The sequence below is a fragment of the Amblyomma mixtum genome, chromosome 6 (assembly GCF_055824585.1).
Source record: "Amblyomma mixtum isolate Tamu chromosome 6, ASM5582458v1, whole genome shotgun sequence".
In the NCBI taxonomy this organism is placed as follows: domain Eukaryota; kingdom Metazoa; phylum Arthropoda; class Arachnida; order Ixodida; family Ixodidae; genus Amblyomma; species Amblyomma mixtum.
In genome coordinates this window covers 16,008,925-16,023,376 of record NC_143017.1, presented here as the reverse complement: position 1 = coordinate 16,023,376, position 14,452 = coordinate 16,008,925, and the positions used below count along the sequence as shown (strand labels likewise).

The 14,452-nt window shown below is 48.6% G+C and overlaps 1 protein-coding gene across 1 annotated transcript in view; it reads left to right on the top strand.

Moving 5' to 3' along the window:
* Positions 1-10,086, top strand: part of nab (NGFI-A-binding protein homolog) — a 661,188-nt gene extending 651,102 nt beyond the window's left edge. The window contains exon 16 of the mRNA XM_089547593.1: positions 2,661-10,086. Coding sequence (XP_089403719.1) covers positions 2,661-3,076 — 416 coding nt within the window. The 3' untranslated portion in view covers positions 3,077-10,086. The remainder of the gene's footprint in view (positions 1-2,660) is intronic.
* Positions 10,087-14,452: the final 4,366 nt, after the last annotated feature.

The window sequence follows — 14,452 nt, the reverse complement described above, 5'->3', positions numbered from 1 at the left end:
CACTACAGGTACTACACAGTGTGGTTTGCGACGGCGTTGGTATGCGCACTGAAATAACTGAATTGAGGCTAAGTCAGATATGTTTGTAATGCATCATCTTTGTTCTATTTTATAGGTGCGCAATAGTTTATATGCATAAAGGTTGAAAACGTTAATAATCTTGAGCTTGGAAAATAAGTTTTTAGTTGAGTAGCTATATGGTAGGTTATGAACAATTCTGAGGGCCCTATTTTCAAGAACGGCAAGTTTTTTCAGACTGGTTTGTGTAGCAGTACCCCATAATAATGAACAGTAGTTTAGATGTGAGCGAAATAATGCACGATATAACAGAAGTTTTACCTTTTGTGGGAGACAACATTTGTAACGTGTCATAAATTTTATGGCTTGAGATGTCTTTAATGCTATATGACTTAAGTAGTCGTCCCATTGCATGTCTTCAGCGAATATTACACCAAGCGATTTCAATGATTTTACTAACTCAATCTGGTATCGGTTGTAATGTAGCTCACCGAATTCACTGCAATTTTTTGTTATCGCTGTTACCCTCTGGAATTCTTTTGATCTGTATTTTTCACAGCGACAGCCTTGTGTTGCGCATTCAGTTAAATCACGGTGTCTTAGACGTCATCTGTCTCCCCTCATGACTATCCCCACATGCCGTGGCCCCATGCACCCTACGTGTCTGCACATGACTGCCCCGGCAACTCCTGGCCCTGTCAGTGAAAGGTGCTCGCTGTAGCCTACCCATTGTGGTAATGCGAGCGCAGTGGCGTAAATGCAACAGACATTTCACACCCTGCCTTCCATAGTTTACTGTGTGTTACTCAGCGCTACCCAAGACTCCGTAGAAATTCGCATTGCCAGCACGATGCGTATCCGATGAATTTTTTATCCCTGGGAAGCTAACCTAGACCGGTGGATTTCAATGTGTTGCCATGCGCCTGTATCTTTCGTGTCTCGACTCTCTGCATCTGGCATGCTTTGAGCTTTGGCAGCTTGAAGTGCTGTGCTTGTGATTTCGAAGCTTCTTTTGTCGAAGTTCGTGGTTGAAATTTTGATCTCACTGCCCATGGTGATAAGTCTGGCCTGTCCATACAAAACACTATAAAAGAGGCAGCAGCAGCAGGGGATAGAAATCACATCAAACGTGTACAGTTAACAAAAAACAGCTCTTACCCTCAACGCTGTTCTCGCTGCGAAATAAAGGCGAACGTTGCGCCGGCGTAATTTATGCAAACTATGCTATGGGGAATTGTCACATCGTGCGAAAAAAAAACGAGGTGCAGTGTAGGAAATTGAATAACACAATCTGGCGGGCTAGTTGGTGGGAATCTATACGATTTCAGCAGCCCCGTGGCTGCTGAAATCGCGGATGTGGCGTGTGTATTCAAGAGCGGGGTCTTGGTCATTCTTGAAATAAAGTTGATAGTTCAGCGCTCTGTCCTGTCCCCCTTTCTGTCTGTTTTTTCCTAACCGTGTTCGCGCTGCTGAAATCGTATAGTGTAGGAAAGACGGGTTCAAGAATTTTTCAGCAAAGAGTTTTGTCACGACTGGCAGACGTTGAAGTCGTGAAATAAGCATTGACTTGCTGCAGCTCTGCTGGACCCTTCTAAAGCCAAATTTTGCCATTTTTTTTTGCCGGCTGTAGTTGTAGGAGGAGATTTAAATGATTTGCACGCATACCGCAACTCGTGTCATATTTGTTTTATATTCATGCACTTGTCTTGAAGCTTATACAAAGAGGCAGGTGATGAGATGTCTCTGGACCACAGAAAATGCAAGCGGTGGTAGTATTGACAGTTGCATATTGTGTGGATGCCTAATGAGCTACTTTTGTACCCAAACAAAAGCCTGTGTTGAAATATATTTGAGCTGTACTCTGGAGCTTCATTTTGTGGACGTGTAATTCTTTCCGTCTTTGTTGCACTCTTCCTTTCACCTTTCTTTGTTTTTTATTATACAAAGGAAAAATTCGTGCCATATTAATATAAGCACATAGTTACGATACAGCTCTTCATACAGCACACCAGCTTATAAACGTGTTCTACTTATGAGGCATTGAAAACAAATTGCTCACAAAGGTAATTGCACTGACTTGTTGCAGAACACAGCTATTTTCTCTGGGTCTCTTGCACTCGTTCGTACTCATGGTCAATGCGAAAATCGCTGTACACTATATGTTCACTCCAGCCGCGTCGGCAGTGAGGAAGCTGGAGAGCGGACAGAAAATGTGCCATCCAGTGCGAAGGAATTGTAGCTGCTTACCGTTAGGGTACGACCATGGATCAGCGTTAGCTGGTTCTCGAAAATTATGACGCCACACACGGCCGACACGGCCAATGAACTGCGAATGTTAGCCGCAGTGGGCTATCAATGACTAACAGGAAGTGCACTTGGTCTAGGTGGGAGCCTAAGAATTTGATTGTGCCAGTTGGCCTTCGCCGAAGGGTGGAGACCCGGCTGGAGTGGCCGTGTCCGAGCCGGTATCTTTGTGCTTATCTATATAGTTTTCTGTCTTTCTGCTGCGTAATGACATGCCGGCCACTGTAGACTGATGCAGCTCGCGCTCCAAAGCCAACTGACAGAGGTTGGCACGAGCTGCACCTTGCGATAGCCCGCGTGGCGCACCGCCACTGCTAAGCCGCCGCTTCTGTGCGCAGGTCTTCGTGTCATCAAAGAGCTGGCGTCGCAGATCAAGTCCGAAGAGTCGAGCGGCGCCAACAGCCACTGCAGCGCCACCGACCTTTCGTCTCCGCCGGCTCCCCCGCCACCGCGACCCCGCGGAAGACCTCCCAGGCTGGACCGGGGCGACTACGTGGGCACGTCCCGGATGGTCCAGGGGGCTCCTCCGCCGCAGCACCCGTCGCTGCAGAACGGCCACGACCGGCCGGGCAGCAACGGACTCGACCTCCACCACGGTGTGCAGCAGCAGCACCCCAACGGCATGGCACCGCCCCCCATGGACGACGCGGCCGACGCCGAGAACAGCCTCAACGCGCTGCTCGCCCTGTCCCAGAAGAGCCTCATGAAGCAGGAACCCGCCTCCCCCGCGGGCGCCAGCGTCAAGATGGACTGAGCAGCCGCGCGGCCACAGGTGTGCAGGGGGCGCGCCGATTCGGCGACGGAGCCGCTGCTCGCGACTGCAGGCCCCTTCGGCAAGAACCCGAATGTACGCGAATAGCGCTAGCAGCCAGGATGTAGCAGCTGCCATCCCTCTTGCGTGTGCGCTGTTCTTTGCGGAAGAGCCTTGCATCGCGAGCACTGGCCGTGCCACTTGCAACGTCCGCCGCCACTGCCGCAGGTGAGCATGGAAAAGAGCGTCCCCTGGTGCGTGGTCAGTGCGGCTTAGTGGTGCGTGTCCGTCCGTGGAACGCTGCCCCCCAAGACACACGAGCCCTGATCTTGATGGTCAGGATTCCGCGGCAGCAGCCATCTCCGCATTTGAAGACGGCTTACAGTGCCTGCTGGAACAGGTGGATATCAGAGCAACGTCAAGAGCGTCTTGTCCTCCATGCCAGTTTCGCCGAGGCAAGCGCTACAAAAGGGTTTGTGCAGACTGATCGAGAAACCATCGGCGCTGCGCTCCCTAGGGAGGTCGCCGACACTGAAGTTGGTGAATGACGGTGCGAATAGCTGCTGTTTTTTCTTGTGAGCCCTCCTGTGTAGCCGCAAGAGCTGTTCCTCGACGACCCTATAGCAAGCCCTCTGCAGACGCGCGAGTTCGAAACGGTGGCGCCGCGGTGGGTCTGCGTGGTTCGCTGGATGCCACTGTGGCGACGTGTGCCTGCATTTCCTGCCCCTTCAGCAACGCTCATACGCGGCGGTACGGGGACAGAGCTGATGGACGCCGGCTGGGGGCCGGAAATGGCTCGCGCCGTTCGCCCGGCGCTTCTGTGCTGTCTGCTGCGATGTTCCACACGCGAACCGTGGCGCACTCTAGGCGATCGTCTTCGCCGCAGTAACTAATGCCGCTTCCGCAACTGGCCACTAGTGGTCGTAGCCACTCGTTGTCACTGCGTCAGTTCCTGTTGACAGGATGCGATTCTACCCGCTTGTCTCAACTAGAGTGTTTCTATACGAGGCCTCAAAAGAGCTTCGCAACGGGCAGCACCGAACAGATCATTCTTACCGCGGCGCCCTCTCTTTTTCCTAGTCGTCGCTGCTCCTGGCGGTGCCAATCACGCGAAGTTGTCCGCCTAGTCTCACGCGTCGCGGTAGCCGCACAGTTCGCAGTAGGGCGTGTGTTGCGTTGTGCCCTTTCCATTCGGCGAGGCCATCCCTGGCAGCGAAAGGCATCGGCATTGGCTCGTGAGTGAGCTAGAGGGGAAAGCCTAACACAGAAACGCCTTTTTCTGACAGTTGCGCCTGCACTCACATTAGATGGAGGTATAATTAGGGAAACATTTTTTGTGTTCAACTAGCCGGCCCTCTCTCATCGCATTAACTGATATAGAGCCTTATAAATTTCATGGTGGAGCCCTGATATCTCCAAGGAATTACTGTTGGCTCAGGTTGCGTGTTGGAGTCAACGGTTCTCCTTTTATCTGTCTGCTGAAGCATAGCGAAGCCGCAATCTTGCATGACATGAAGTAAGACTCTTTGATTGCGCCATTGAGACAGCCAGCACGTGCTTGTGCTGATAGGCCTATTTAACTGGCGCGAGTGGCGAGATGGAACGCACGCGAGATGGAGCACGCAGTGGGAACGGAAAACTGCCTTTAGCCAATCGGTTCGATGCTAAAGAATGGAGTCAGCAGGTGTGCTTGGCAAATTAAGGCATTAGCACTTAGGTTATCAAACCGGCGCGAAAATTCTTTTTCTTTTCTCTACTAATATGGCCTATTATGATCTACTATTATGGCCATAAAGCTTGCGAAGGATCTCAATGGTTTGTGCTTTTCCTGCCTCCATTATTCGAGCACTGTGCGTTTCAGTAGCGGCGCTGACGGTAAACGCCCCTGAGGGCCACAGTCACACGTCTATTTAAGGAATGTAGGTGTATCCGTGAATTGTGTTGCTGACGAATATTGTTTCTTGGTTCTTGAGGGAAGGTATTTTGTGGTAGTCATAAGGAAATTCTGTAAGAACACATTGACATCTCCAGGGGGCCCTTTTTTCTGCTAGTATGGAGTCATTGTCTCGGTTCTCCTCATGAGTAGCTATTTTTTCCTGGACAGTCGTTGCTTTACACAAGATGTTACCGTTCAAGTGCTTGGTGTAGAGACCTGCATGTTCTGAAATGTGCACTATTGATGCGATAGCATTTATGTGGTCGTCTCACAAATAGTTTCCGGTCTGCCTGTAACAAAATTCCCTGATTGGTCGAAAGGGTCGTGGCGTCATCAATGCGACGTGACCGTGACCACCAGTGGACCAATCACAGGGCGTCTCCAAATATGAATATCTGAGGACCCCCCAAAGTTCGGAGTTAGTCCATCCACAAAACTCTAAAGTACCGGCCAAAACACTGGAAGTAAGCCCACCCCAGGGTATTGGTTAAGGGGAATTAGTGGGTGGAGTAGGGTGGATTAGTGGACCGTATTAGTAAAGCCTCACATGATAATTCAATTGAAGGTACTTGAATAGGCGAGAAGGTGATGGCTCATGAATTCTATGTAACGACACTGGAACCGGTTACAACTGTAGTGCTGGCGGCAAAAGTGCACATGGAATACTGAAATCATTGTAGGCACCATAGCAGGCAACCTAAATGCTTTCGCATTTTCTTTAAGAATGCGGTTAAGAAAGCCCCCAAAGTTTTTGCCATTTCGGTACTATCAGTATTAACAAAAGGTAAGCGAGGAACACTGCGACGCTCTTGGCTTGCCGACTTGTTCGCTCCATGCGGAAGCACTGCCATGAGAAGTGCGACGCCAGTGTACGCTGCCAACTCTGTGTCATGTTTCGGCGCTTAACGATGCTTAGACTAAGTGGCGCTCTGCTTGCAGCCAGGCCTTCAAAGCGCCGACCTTTCGAAGATCAGTGCTTCCTGGCCGCTTCTAGCAATTTCACTCCTTCTGAGCAGCTCCCGTTGGGCATACTGCTAGCATGTTGTCATCTGCGCTTCTCTGCCCTTCGTTACTGAACCACCGCGCTTGTCTTGACGTTCGTCGCTTTTATTACTGTCTCGGAAGCGATAACGTATACATGGCGTACTTGGCATGGCGTGATTAAAACCTGAAAGGAAATTTTTGCGAGCGGGAACACTCAGATTTTTGGTTAGCTATCAAACACGGGAGGACAGATGTCGCTTTGTAACAATCCGAGTTGACAGAGTGACTAAGAAGTGCTACACAAGTGCAGCACGGAATCTTTCGTGCAGCCCAAGAGCAAAGTGGCAGACGCCTTTCAATGCAACCCTTCCAGCCTCTGGCATCATACACCTATAAGTCCTTCTGAGTGCAACATCATTACTTGAGAAAAGCGCGTAAAAACTAAAAGAAATAGGTATTGGAGCAAAAAAATTTAACAAAAAACAATGTACCCTTGTGGCAATAATGTGAATAGCGTTGGCTTTACTGGTAAGGAGTCCGCATTTTGGGTCCCAGTATTAGGGCAAAACAAATTTTGTCATTAGTAATAACCACAAAAAGCGATCGTCTAACAACTCCCGATGAAAGATAATGAATTGCCCTGATATTCTTGGAGAGTCGGTACCGGCATTTTGCCTAACTTGACTTAGGTTTGGAGCGTCCTAGGCGTTTTTTCATGTGATCCTGCAATGAATTAGTGTTAACCAGCATCATGGGCTCTCATTTAAGCCTCCCGGCGTAGCCACCGGGAAGAAAAAGACGACTTCGTACTAATATCTTCTTGCGAATGTCTTATTTAAGATAGAAAAGTCTGACAGGAAGGGAGTCGAAAAATGCTCCTGCCTGAAATTCAGGAGGCAATCGAACTGCCTTGCAATTTAAGAATGGCTTCCGCGCTATCCTGCCCCATCTTTGTGGTCTAAATTCGTTTAATGCCCTAGCGGTTTGCCTACATCGTAGGTGCTAGTGAACTCTGCCGTACATTTGTCCGGAGCACGCAGACAGCTCAATCCCGGGGCAACCCATGCAGCTCCCTACTAGGCTTCGAAGAGCGTTCTTCAGGAGTCAGAAGTGCGCCATTATCCATGAAAGTGCACGTCCACGCTAGGGTATTCTTTCCACCAGTATACCGTACTACGTTCTGAGCTGGCCAACCGCCTCGTATTTGGCTAGGCCGTCCGAACTGGTCACAGTGTGTCTCGCATGCGGACTTGTCCTTGGTTAGTTATTTATCCTGGATTTAGTTCTGTCGAAGCTCATGAGCGCTCACACCGCGCCGCAGATTGTGGAAGAAGGGCGCGGGGGCACATGGAGCTGGGAGTGAAGCTAAATTTCCCCAGAAATGGGAGGATACATTCGTGAGCAGGGCTTCAAGCAGCCGGCAGGCATAGAAACGAGTTTAGGAAGCCGCAAGGACGACCCTTTCAAGTAGAACGCGCAGTGTTGCTTTGAGCGTCGTAAGCGGTGAAACCGAATCCTTGTTCTTCCTTGTTTTATTTCATCGTAGCTCTGCGAGGGTCGGTGTGCTCTAGGCGAGTGTGCGAAGGAGGAGGCCTACTCTTGCGTTCATGATCCTGCCTCTCCAGACACCGGCTGCAGACACACAGGTTCATACATTCCTTCACGTGCTCGTTCGTGCAGTACGGAAATGCAGCAGTAAAGAAAATAGCATGATATATGATTGTCAGCAGTAAGCAAGCACTGAAACAGACAGGAAATCAGAGTGTTTAAGGAGTTGTAAATTTTTTAAACATGCAGTCACAGTAGCAATATTTATAGGACAAATAAGACGGATTATGGTTCATATTGTATATTACGAAAACCTATGTACAGGCAAGTAAAGAAAAATTAAAAAAAGGCCACTCAAATGTGGGCATTTCTCGCTTCTAAATGAGGCAGAACTTCGCTTGTTTATAACGTCATCGAGGTATCGAGGTCTGTGCCTTTATCAGGTGGCGGTGCAGACGTTTCAAACACCTGGCTACATTCGAACTTGGAGTCAGTAAAGTTTAGATGATTATGAAGGCGACAGAAAGAGCGGCATTACTGAGACGGCGGCAGGGTGGCAGCGTGCAGGCTGAAAACCATGTCATGAAATAAGCATAGAAGCGCGATTGTTCGACGTGGGTCTAAACACGGGTGAGTAGTGGTGGGCTGATTAGGATGGAATGGCGGTTGTAATCGCGAGTGATAAAAGCTGCTGGACGGTTCTCTGTTGAGGATGATAAAATGGTACATACGCTTGGCAAGGCGAAGAGATTACGTTCTCTAAGAGCAGGTGAGGTGTTGGCTCTGATGATTGGTAAGACGACGGCCGCGGCATTTCTTCGTTGAGGGCGTTGTGACCTGCTGAACATACATTTGTTTTGCATGTTGGAGGGGCGAACATGAGAAAGCAGAAGTTTTGTGTTCGAGACACACTAGCGCCAAGCACGCGTACGGACAGAGAGAGGATTTCTATGCGTGGACTTTCTCGAAGACGAAATAACCTCTGTCCCACAGCTGTTTCTGAAGATGCGTATTTGCTCATGAGAGATGCGTGTTACATTAGCGACCGCATGACAGAAACCTTAGCTCGACAGGAATGCTTTTTAGACAGGGAATGTTTTTTTCACAGTCGTGGCTTCCTCCTGACAATGCAGCTGCGTATGTGCTTTGCTTGAGAGGGAATTAAACGCATTTTTTGTGGAGAACCCAGGGGTGGTCAAACAAAAAAGACACTTTCCCATATGGCACAATTATTTTATAAAGGTAATTATGTGACGATATCGCAGATAAATTAAGGAAATGCAGTTCAATTTCATCGCCATTTACTGATCACAAAATACAGTGCTATTACATTGACTTCCGAAAGGTACTGCAAATATTTATACGGATACAAGCAAGTCCGCAGACTCAGTTTTCACGATTATATCAAATTTCTCTATCCATTGTACTGCAGGAGCAACTGAGATTCAAAGTCGTAGATTCTGGGGTGGTTGTTCGGAGGAAAGACAACACCTTTCCCGACCTAAAGAAATTGATCCATTTCTAGTAAAGGGGATTTAGAAAAATTTTATTTCCTTCTTCTCCGCCTGAAAGAAATTCATTACGCTGCTAAATTATTAGAACAGCGATGTGTTTGCACTGTCTAACAAAATAATTTAATTATTCTGATTCTATAATAGTAACTTAATTACTACCATATCTGAAAATTTCCTGCAGCTCTGGCAGAGGCGTGTTCTTCGTGCGTACTCTATTTATTTATTTATTTAGTAAGGAACCCACAGCGCCGTGGCATTACAGTGTGGGGGGGGGGGGGTACCTCCCCCCCACTCCCCCCCACTGCGGTACCTCCCTGAATATGCAGCCTCCTCCGCGTTGGCGTCCCCTGTCGCGCGGAAGGCCGATTGCGGCACCGGTCGGCGAAATTGCCTAGTCACGCACAAAGCGGCCTGCGCTTTGTTTCTAGTATAGTCTGACTCACCGCCCGCCCTCACTTTCACGTCATTCGAGAAAAAGGAAATGCTGCTCTTCGAGCGCTTTAAATTTAACATCTTTTTTCTGCACCAATGCTGCCAGTGATGGTGCTGTTGAAGACTGCGGCTCTAATCTCTCAGTGTTGCTGCACGACTTAAATGAGAATTATGCAGTGTTACAGAATTTCGAGCAACACAATACGCGGAATATGATTCTTGTGTCATTTACGATTGAATCAGAAAACTGTGCACTGTTATTTTCATCTGTTCATATTTATTTAAAGCTTCTTTGAGCTCCGGTGTTTCCCATACAATGGGCCCAGAGGAATTTCATTCCGGCAGTATAAAAGCCTTTTTAAGGCCCAGTGACACATTTAATGCGTTGCTGAGGCTTCTCACTTATCATGAAGGGCAGGGCATACTACATCGTCCGGCAGCTTTGCATCGACGAAACACTCCAGACACGACTAGAGTCACGGCATTTTTTTCTAAGTACCTCGTTCCTCCTCTCCACTCCTCTGGATGTGGTAGGAATATAGCTGGGCCTGCCTAAAGCTGTAATTGTGAATGATACCCGAAGCTCGCGCGTAGCTGCATTGCCAACTTCAGCGATGTCAAGGATCGGGGGGGGGGGGGGGGGGGGGGCATCGTAGCATTTTAAAGCATCATTTAGCGCTCCTAGGCAGGTACTCGAGACAATGCAGGCCCAGAGGATTTGGAAGGGTGCCGCTTTCAGCCTTACAAACGCTGTTGCTTATTGTTTTGGCGACACAGGACGGCGGCAGCCTCTGATACCCGGTGACACGAGCAATGTGAATGCGGCACTCCAAAATCCTTTCGAGTGGCTCTTGACACGACTGCCTTGGCTCTGTCCGTGTGCTTGTAGCAGAGAATCTCAGGCTATCATTTCAGTTGAGCAATGTTTCTGACAGTACACTTTAACAATATTATGATTTTTCTGCTTCCTTTTTTTTTTTGCTTGGACGGTTTGCGTATTCAAAATCCGCACGTCCTTGCTTCGTATCTCTGTTGCGATGTTAACATGAAACTGCGGCATGCGCCTCTTGTTTTTTTTTTCCTTCATGACATCAGGATGAAAAACTACAGGACGAAACCCCTTGGGCCTCCCACCAAATGAAGTTTTGTTCTTGTTCTCGGGATATTTCATGCGGCACGTGAGAAAGGATTCCCGTCTTCCATTGCAGGCACTTACTTATAACAATTAAAGGCTACAAGCATTATGTTCGGTTACAGCATTATCCAGAGTCTGAGATTTGTTGGATATGAAGAGGGAAACAGAATGTTTCATTCCGCAGGTCAGGTTTCTGCCCAAGCTTTGGAATGCTTTAAAACCTGAAAAATAGGTCTTTTTTTTTATGTGGCCACCAGTAAACCTCTCTGAGAGAAACCGGAAAGAAAGTGTTAGAGAACTACTCCTTTTGAGTGCTATCCGCGGGTGGAGTCATTGTAGCTTTTCGGTACGTCCTTTTGTGCTGAACGGAGGCTCTTACTTACTTTAGTCAACTCAAGAGTAAGCACGAACGCATGATGGGACAAGCAGGTACAGTTGCCTATTTTCGTTTTTACTCCTGGCATCGATTGTGATTTGAAGTTAGCGGCTACGATATCGTTTCCTTTTCTTATGGAATCGCCGGCTCGGCATTAGATCACATTCTCGGGCAATGTGTTGTGCTTACAGTCCGAATACGTGAAAAGAAACAGAGGCAGGTGTACAATTTTTCAGCTCCTTTAGTCAGCAAGATTTGGTTATCTCTTGCAAACGCAGAAACGACCGCAGTTCTACGGTCGGCTGACTCACAGAGAATCGCGTATTAGAGACTCTGGTGTCCGAGATAAGGCGCGCTTTGCTGGTGCTTGCAATCTGCCGTTGGCGGCCGGTGAGTGGAAACAGCGTGTTCTAGCAAAGACATGCAGAAACTTCGCCTGCAGAAAGCAAGGATTCTCCGTTTTGGCAGCGAGTTGATTCGCTCCTCTACTGACCGCGGACAACGCGAGACGGAAGAGCACACGCCAATTTTATTGCCCGACAACGCGGGAATTCAGTCGGGGCAGTTGCGTGTACTTGTGTCTCGTCGTTTCGATCGAGCAGTGCTTATTATTCTGCAGCAAGAAACTCACCTCTACCTTCTTAGAGTCAGTAAATGGTGGCGAGCTAGCGTCCCGGACATGCGAGCCATGCCACAAGACGAAAAACGCGTCGGCCGCAGCGCGCACTGCGGTTCCGTTGAATAAACTCCCGTCGAAGGTCGGATCCCCTCGCAGGGCGTCTGCGCGTTGGCGCCGACCCAGGGCTTTGGCCGCAGCCGTCGCTCATCGGCGCTGAATGGCGCGGGTCGAGGCCGGCAGCGGGCGCAGCCGTTGACGCGCTCAACGAGATTTCTTCGTCCGTGAGCGCCACTCAGCGGTTCCGGCAAACAGCGCGGCCCGGATTCTTCGCGCAGGCTGTGTGGGCGACGCGGAAGCTGAGACGATGCCTCTGGGACACTTGGCAGCACACGTGGCCCCCTGGCCCCCTGGCTTCTTACTATTTTGAGACAGCCTCACTACGAGGCCATGGGCAGGAGTGGGCAGATAGATAAAGGCATGAATTAAATGGTCGCTCCATCATTGAAAGATCAGTCAGGTAATGAGAGCGTGATCAGAGCGTAAGCTCACATGCCTTCCGCTGAAACGCGTCACAAACCATGGCCCGTTTTGAGCGCGCGCTTGCGGGTAAGGCAGAATGTGTACAAGTGGGTTCGTTATCTTTTGCCTGATAGAAGAGAGCAGCGCAGAGGCGTAGTAGAAGATGATCTACTTTTAACGTTTCACACCGACGTTGTGCGCAGGGCACTTTTGTTTTCTTTTTTAGATAAGCCCAAGGATTGGTCGAGCAGCAACTGTTCAACTGGGCTCGCCAGCTTGTCCCGGAAGGAACGTGTGCTGGCCTGCATTCAAATGAGTGGTACTTGTGTTTCGTAATTCTTGCTGTACTTCTCATCTGTGCGCGGAGACAAATTTTGGCTAGTTTGCGTTCGTGGTGTCATGTGTACAGCAGCTTCATTACGGTGCCTTCGGGTAGGCCTTATGGACTGGAAATATTAGTTTGGCCTTTATATTCGTTTCTTGAAACCTGTCGAATCGTAAGGTTTGTACCTGATTTTATTTCTTTTTTATATATGAATAACTAAAGACACAGCATACCCAAGGAGGACAGGTGAGCGCAATAAAAATAATGCACAAAGCGAAAGAAAAGCGTCTATCACAATGACAAATACAATGAAAAAGCAAAGCAGAGTCAAACGTATCAGTCTTGTCGGGCGGTCAGAACGGATTCGATGCAGGATAAAAAAGGAATGCGTAGCCACCTATAAAAAGTGGTGGTATCGCTGAGAGACACTTTCTTTTTTTATTTTCGGGCATAGTGTGAACAATCTATTCGCGATCGCACTAACGCTAGGGAGAACATTGCTGCGACACTGCCTTAAGTGTCGAGGCCGTGAGCTGGTTCCAGGCTAGCAACGGGGCTAAGGATAGGGGTTTATGGGTTTATGAGGTTTTAACATCCCAAAGCGACTGAGGCTATGAGGGACGCCGCCGTAAAGGGCTCCAGAAATTTCTACCGCCGTGGCTGAGATCGAACCTGCGCCTTTCAGGTCATCAGCCCAGCGCCATAACCACTGAGCCACCGCGGCGGCTTGGTAAGGATAAGGGGGAGACTTAATATCAGCGGAGCAGGAGAAGAGTGTACTGATGGTAGCTTCCTCTCTGTAACGTGTACTACGCATGTGTCTATTGGCGTTGCTTGTTCCAAGCACCCACGACTCTATGACGAAGGTTTTTTTTGCATTCTAGGCACAGTGTTTCACCTTTAGCGAAGCTGTGAAAGCGCCCAGGTAATATTTCATCACTTTAGGGCATTGTAAATATTTCTTTAGTTGCAGGATAAAGAGATAAGGCCCAGATAGTAAGGACAAAATGAACTCCATTCTTTCTCTGGAAGACAATTTTCTTGACACTCTCGTGCAAAAAGTCATGTTAGGAAGAGGCTGTTCAGTAAAGAAAACATAACCGAAAAATGTTAATTTCCTTCCGATTTTAATTTTTCTAAGCGTATGTAATGCCTTCCTACTGCAAGAGCAGCAGCAGCATGTTTGCCCACTCCTCATGAACTGACGTCACTCCGTTTTTCATATACTTAGCTTCAGGGGCTGCCGCGCAAAATTTGCGGTTTAACGTGTTACCACTTTGTGCCATAGGTCCTGGTTAGGCCACATTTTGGCCTGCAGTATTTGATACAAAAAAAGTGCCCGCCTGAGAGATATGACGCAGAACACCAGTACAATATTTATTAGGTCGAATCTGAAACCGCTCCGCTTCGCCAGTATGGGCAGATTAACGGAAGCGTGCGTTTAAATGAGTTGACAGATGTGAGCGATCACTGGCATGCCATACTGTCTGCCTCTTAACAGCTCGCGCTCCTCTTAACCTCCACATCGCGTCTGTATAAACGTCTCCATGAGCTAACCTCTTCCTTCTTTATCGGATGTTTTTCCACTATTCTTGCACTTACGTTTACAGGTCTACAAAAAGTCGAAATAGCGCTAAACAAGTCGCTAACGTTTCTTTCGGTAACTTTGCAGCTGCTTTCAGGGTGACTCCAGGTGATCGATCTAAGAACACCTCCTGCATTTCGGACTGCCCCATCGCAAGAAGGGTAGCAGCGGAATCATTACCGGAGATTTGGGAGAACCGCTTCTAGATTCCTTTGCCGGCCCCACCAAGCGCATGGCTTCGAACATTCAAACATAGAGCGTTGACCTCATCCGTGACGTAAAAAAGAAAGAATGACCGAGTGGCTGCAGAACAGAAGCTGGTAGGCCGCTATGTTTAGTGGCACTTGCTTGTCGCGGTCCGGACTTTCTGGTAATGCAGCTAGACAGCAGTGTTCTGTCTTCCGCC